This window comes from Cetorhinus maximus, chromosome 6 (genome assembly GCF_964194155.1).
Source record: "Cetorhinus maximus chromosome 6, sCetMax3.hap1.1, whole genome shotgun sequence".
In the NCBI taxonomy this organism is placed as follows: Eukaryota; Metazoa; Chordata; class Chondrichthyes; order Lamniformes; family Cetorhinidae; genus Cetorhinus; species Cetorhinus maximus.
In genome coordinates this window covers 58,644,338-58,650,085 of record NC_135884.1, presented here as the reverse complement: position 1 = coordinate 58,650,085, position 5,748 = coordinate 58,644,338, and the positions used below count along the sequence as shown (strand labels likewise).

The 5,748-nt window shown below is 40.3% G+C and overlaps 1 protein-coding gene across 1 annotated transcript; it reads right to left on the bottom strand.

Annotated features, from left to right (window-relative positions):
* Positions 1–3,532: 3,532 nt before the first annotated feature.
* LOC144681330 (fascin-like) lies at positions 3,533–4,996 on the bottom strand. The gene has a single exon (XM_078542925.1). It carries the CDS (start codon positions 4,994–4,996, stop codon positions 3,533–3,535), a length of 1,464 nt encoding a protein of 487 aa, XP_078399051.1.
* Positions 4,997–5,748: the final 752 nt, after the last annotated feature.

Here is a 5,748-nt window from a genome sequence, read left to right as displayed (position 1 = left end):
TTTAGCTATAGGGCTTTTGAGCTTTATTACAGTCATCACATCCTCCGCTGGCTGCCAAAGGCAGGGTACATGTCTATGCTAAGAAAATAATAATGTAGTTTTGATTAGCCATGTTCAAGGTTTGTGACCTACATTTGATTTGTATGTATGCGTACTATGTCTCACAGTCACTGTTATGTATTATGTCTGAATGGTCACTATTCCAGGATCGTCCTGGAGTGGAAAGATAATCCCCCTGCTTCTTTCCTCACTGAAAACTGTCTTGTCAATCTTCCTTGTCTGGTCCTCCCTCACCTCCAACAACAAAGTGTGAGAAACCCATGGACTTCTTCATTGCTAAGATTAAGAACATTAGATTTTCTTCCTGCTCTCATACTGTCTTTCTGGTGTCCCTTAAGGATTGATCCTTGGCTCCCCTCCTATTTCTCATTGACATACTGTCCCTAGGTGACATCATCCAAAGACACAGTTTCCACATGTATAGTTAGTAATGACACATATCCCTCTCGACCGCTTCACTGGCTTTAAATGATTAAACTCGTCCAATATTCAAAACAGAATGGGCAGAAATTTCCTCCAATGTAATATAGGGAATGCAAAAGCTATCGTCTTCTGCCCCTGCCATTAACTCTGTTCCCTAGTCACCAATCAATTCTTCTCCCTGGCAACTGTCTGAGGATGAACCAGACTGTTTCCAAACTTAGTGCCCATATTTGATCCCTAGATGAGCTTCTGACCACATATCTCCACCAGTATGTCAGATGTGACATACTTGCCTCTGAACCACAAGGTTCTGGATTCAAGTCCCACTTCAGGTCTTGAACACAACAATCAAGACTGACACTCAAATGCAATACTGAGGGAGCATTGCATCGTTCGAGATGCTGTCTTTCAGATGAGATGGTAAATTGAAGCCCCATCTACCTGCTTGGGTGGATGTAAATGATCCCATCGCACTATTTTGAAGAAGATCAGTGGAGTTATTCCCAGTATGCTGGCCAATACTTATCACTCAATCAATATTACAAAAAACAAATTATCTGGTCATTATGCTGTTTGTGGGAGTTTGCTTTGTGCAAATTAGCATTTCCTACGGTGACTACATTTCAACAAAGTTCTTCATTGGTTGTAAAGCACGTTGAGATGTTTGGTGATCATGAAAACGCTATGTATAAATGCAAGTCTTTTTTCATCACTCTAAGATCGCCTATTTCTACCTCTGTAACACCACCCGACACCAAACTTACCTAATTAATCTCATGTTGAAATCTTCACATACTTTTGTTACCTCTAGACTTTTCTATTCTAATGCGCTCCTGGCTAGCCTCCCACATTCTACCCTCTGTAAATTGAAGTTACTCAAATTCTGCTGACTTTATTATAAATCACACCCAAATCCCCTTCATCGGTGCCTCTGTCTCACAGTGCTAAATCGGCTTCCTGTAAGCAATGACTCAATCTTAAAATTCTCATTGTTTTCAAATCTCGCCATGGGCCTTCCACATCTCTGTGATCTCCTCTGGCCCCACAACCCTTTGAGATATCTGCACTCCTCCATTTTTCACCTCATGAGAATTCTTGGTTTTAATTACTCCACCATTGGCGTCCGTGCCTTCAGTCTGCCAAGGCCTTAAACTCTGGAATTGCCTGCCTGAACCTCTCTTTTCCTTCTCCTCAAAACCTACCTCATCGGCCCTAACATCACCTTATGTGGCTTGGTGCCAAATTTTGCTTGATAATGCTCCTGTGAATTGCTTTCGGACATGTTGCTATGTTAAAGGTGATACATAAATGTTTTAAACATGAAGACATGGGAAATAACTTACATCATTGGAGGAGGCCAATTAGACCATTTATATGTGGGGACTAACAAAGTCCCCACAAACATGTCTAACCCCACTCATCAACTCTTCATCTGTAGCCTTCTTCAAGTGAACATTCAAATACTTTTTGAAGGTGACTGGGGTTTCTGCCTCTATCACCCTTTCAGCCAGTGAGTCCTAGCCCTTACCACCCTCTGGGTGAAAAAAAATTCTGTTCAACTCCTCTCTATTCTTTCTACCAGTTGTTTTAAATCTATGATCCCAGTTATTGACCTTTTTGCTAAGGGGAATAGGTCCTTCTCTATCTAGGCAGCTTGTAATTTGAAACACACCAATTGCATTCCATGGGATTTTAATTTTCTGACTCGTCTGCCATGTGGGACCTTTTCAAAAGTCTTGCTGAAATCAACTTAGTCTATTGCAAATGTACTACTCTCATTAGTGCTCCTTGTCACCTCCTCAAAAAAAAATTAAATCAAGTTAGATAGGTACAACATTCCCTTAACCAATCCATGCTATTTGTTTAATCCATGCATTTCTAAATGATGATTTACACTGTCCCTTAGAATTTTTTACAGCAACTTGCTCACCAAGGTTAGGTTGGTTTATTCCTTTTAAACAAGTTGCTGTTGTTTATTATCAGTAAAGGATTTAAGCAATTGGAAAAGATTGATTATATTTGAATGAGTACGAAAAGATTTTGCTCAACCAGCCAATTTACAGTTCCATTCCATAACGGTTATTTTTGACAGTAAGAATATTTTGACGCTTTTTAACAGAGCTTTCTGGCTCAGGAAAATGTGTGGAGAAAATATGAGTGGTGAAGTCTCGCAAAAGTCTGAATTTTGCGCTGAATTTCAGGCATTCAAATTAAAATTAAATACTTTGCCATATACTGAATAGTTAAAAAAGCTTTATATTTTTTATGATCTCTCGATTCCTGTAAGACTTTTCATACCATTGGCAATTCAGTAACCAACCTACAGCATGTAATCTGTTCTTGGTTTCTATCAGCACATCTTTGGAATTATCCCCTAAGAGATAAACAAGATTAATATGTTTGATTTATCCACTTATTTTCCCTTCTCATTTGTCAGGGTAATTGCCTGATCTCTGTCCCACTATGCTTATGCTTTCTTTATATTCATTCATGGGATGTGGGCATCGCTGGCTAGGCCAGCATATATTGCCCATCCCAAATTGTTCAGATAGCATTTAAGAGTCACATGCAAGCCAGACTAGGTAAGGACAGCAGATTTCCTTCTCTAAAGGACATTAGTGAACCAGATGGGTTTTTATGACAACGGTTTCAAACTTTTAATTCCAGATTTTTATCAAAAATCCCACCATCTGCCACGGTGGGATTTGAACCCAGGTCCCAGAGCATTATCCTGGGTCTCTGAATTACCAGTCCAGTGACAACACCGCTATGCCACTGCCTCCTGTGGAAAACATAAGTGAGAACTTGCAGTCCACTACTCTAGTATCAGTGCACACTGCACATTACCAGAAGGACCAACTTCAAGTTGCATTTATTAGTAATATATTATTTTCTAAATATTAACTGTTGTGAAACTCACAGTTGATAGCAGGAATATAGTTTAATATTTTTGAACTAAATGGTATTCGTTCCCTTCATTCACCCTGACTGAACCTGAGTTGGAGTTACTTTCGTATATGCGCACAAAGATTGGATCTGCTAAAGTCACTTAATATCGGAACGATGAGGCAGACTTGGCATTTTCTCCTACAGCTTTGAAGCTTCCATCAGATTCTGCTACAACATATTTCCCATTGGGTCCTCGTAAGATCATTTGGTCTGAAGTGATCAATTCAATAGTGAAGTTAACAGGCACTTCTCCTGTGGCAGTGATGAAGTCTTCTTCATCCACCTCCCAGTACTTGTCAAGGGATGCTATTTTGAACTGATAGAAACCATCAGCAGTTGAAGTTATTTTGCTTGCCTTGTACATAGGCCTGTTGCAAACCAATCTCTGCTTCCCAGGTATAATGCCAATGAAACCAAATTCACATTGGAGTATTAGCTGAGATCGGTTGGTAAGTTTGAAGACAAATTCTTCCTGTCTCCCAATTGCAATTGGTCCTACTAAGAGCTGGCCACCTGCATTCACAGTCACAAATCTCCCATCTGATGCCTTTAAAGCTGCTTTTTCCCAGTTATAGATGATTTGAAACCAGCAGTGAAAATCTAGAAACTTCGAGACTTCAATGAAGCCTTTGACACCAACTGCAAGGTACTGTTTTGAAATATTTTGGAAGCAGACTCTCTTTGTTGTGGAATCCATCATAATTTGGAAGTTTCCAGCATCCTTTATATCATTAACATTTGAATAGACAGCTGGGCCAGGTTTACAGGAGATATACTTCTCATTAGCCAAGGACATGATACTGATCTGCCCAGGAGATGGGTCTATGATAAAATGTTCATCCGTACTAGGATTCAAAGTTTTGATTGTTTTAACATTGGAGTCCTTCACAGATAGAAATTTTCCATGCATATCCTTCAGACAGATCATCCCATTCTTGATCTCTAAGCGATATAATGTCCTGTGTGTTACTTCGGGCTCGGTCTTCCCATTGCAAGCAATAAAGCTGCCAGTTCCTGTCCTTATGGCATATTTTTTCTCTTTGATGTCAAAATAAAGTGTCATTACACAGTCAGCACCCCAGGGTTGTTTCTTATCACAGTACAGTCTTCCACTTTGCTCATTTAATCGGAGGTAATTTTTCCTGCCAGGGTTGAACATGTTGACACTGGGATGGATGACCAGGTGTGGCATCCACTTCTCACTGTCTGAGATAGCCTGAGCAAAGCATGTGATGTTGTCCTGGTTTCCTCCTAAATACCGTTTGGAGCGCTCTGATTGGAAGGAGACTCTTCCATCTGGATGAAGTGTCATGAGGAAGACGCAATATGGAGTGGGAGCCTCCTGATCACAGGTGATCTTTCCATCCTTGTCTGCAGCAATGTATCTGTTAAAGGAACTCTTAATATGGACCATAGGGGAGTCCTCCCTGGTAAACTCAATGGTCCATATTTGGCTCTTCTTCAGTGAGGAACCTGTTGCATTCACTTTGTAGTTGAACACCTCTCCAGTCAGGTATTTTTGGGCTGAATTAATTAGACCGAAAAGAAGCACTTTATATGCCATTTCCCACTGTTTACCTTGTTCTTGAATATGCACTGCATCTGCTCAGTAACTTGTTTTTATATGTGCACTGACATCATTGTCCTACTCCCTAGCAATGCTTGTGACATAGCACTGAAAGGTTCAGTGACATTTAGCGATGCTATGTTAAGAGGTTGTCTTAAACATTTTCACTCTTAACCCAGTATATGGTGCTTTTTAACAAAAGTCATGATTTACTTCTCCACCCCAAAAAAGTGAAACTGCACATTTTATAAACAGTGCTAAGAAGAAATGTGATTAAAATAAATCCTTCCTTCAAAGGAAACTGATTTGTTTGATGCCTGTGTAATCTCAACTCTAGAAATGCAGTCAGTGACTATTATCAGGAGAAAAACTGTTGTTGTAACATTGCAAATGAAGTGGGATCCAGGGAAATTGGATCCAAAATTGGCTTAGTGGCAGGAGGCAGAGGGTGATTATCGAAGGTTGTTTTTGTGATGGGAAGCCTGTGTCCAGTGGCGTACTGCAGGTGCTGGGTCCCTTGCTGATTGTAGTGTACATTAATGATCTAGACATGAATGTAGGAGGTTTGACCAGTAAGTTCGCAGATGGCACGAAAATTGGTAGTGTGGTAAATAGCAAGGAGGAAAGCCTTAGACTACAGGACGATACAGATGGGCAGAACAGTGGCAAACAGAATTTAATCCTAAAAAGTGTGAGGTGGTGCATTTTGGGAGGACTCACAAGGTAAGGGAGTACACAATGAATGGTAG

Coding starts and splice junctions, on each gene's coding strand:
- LOC144681330 (XM_078542925.1), bottom strand. CDS start 4,996: ATGGCATATAAAGTGCTTCTTTTCGGTCTAATTAATTCAGCCCAAAAA.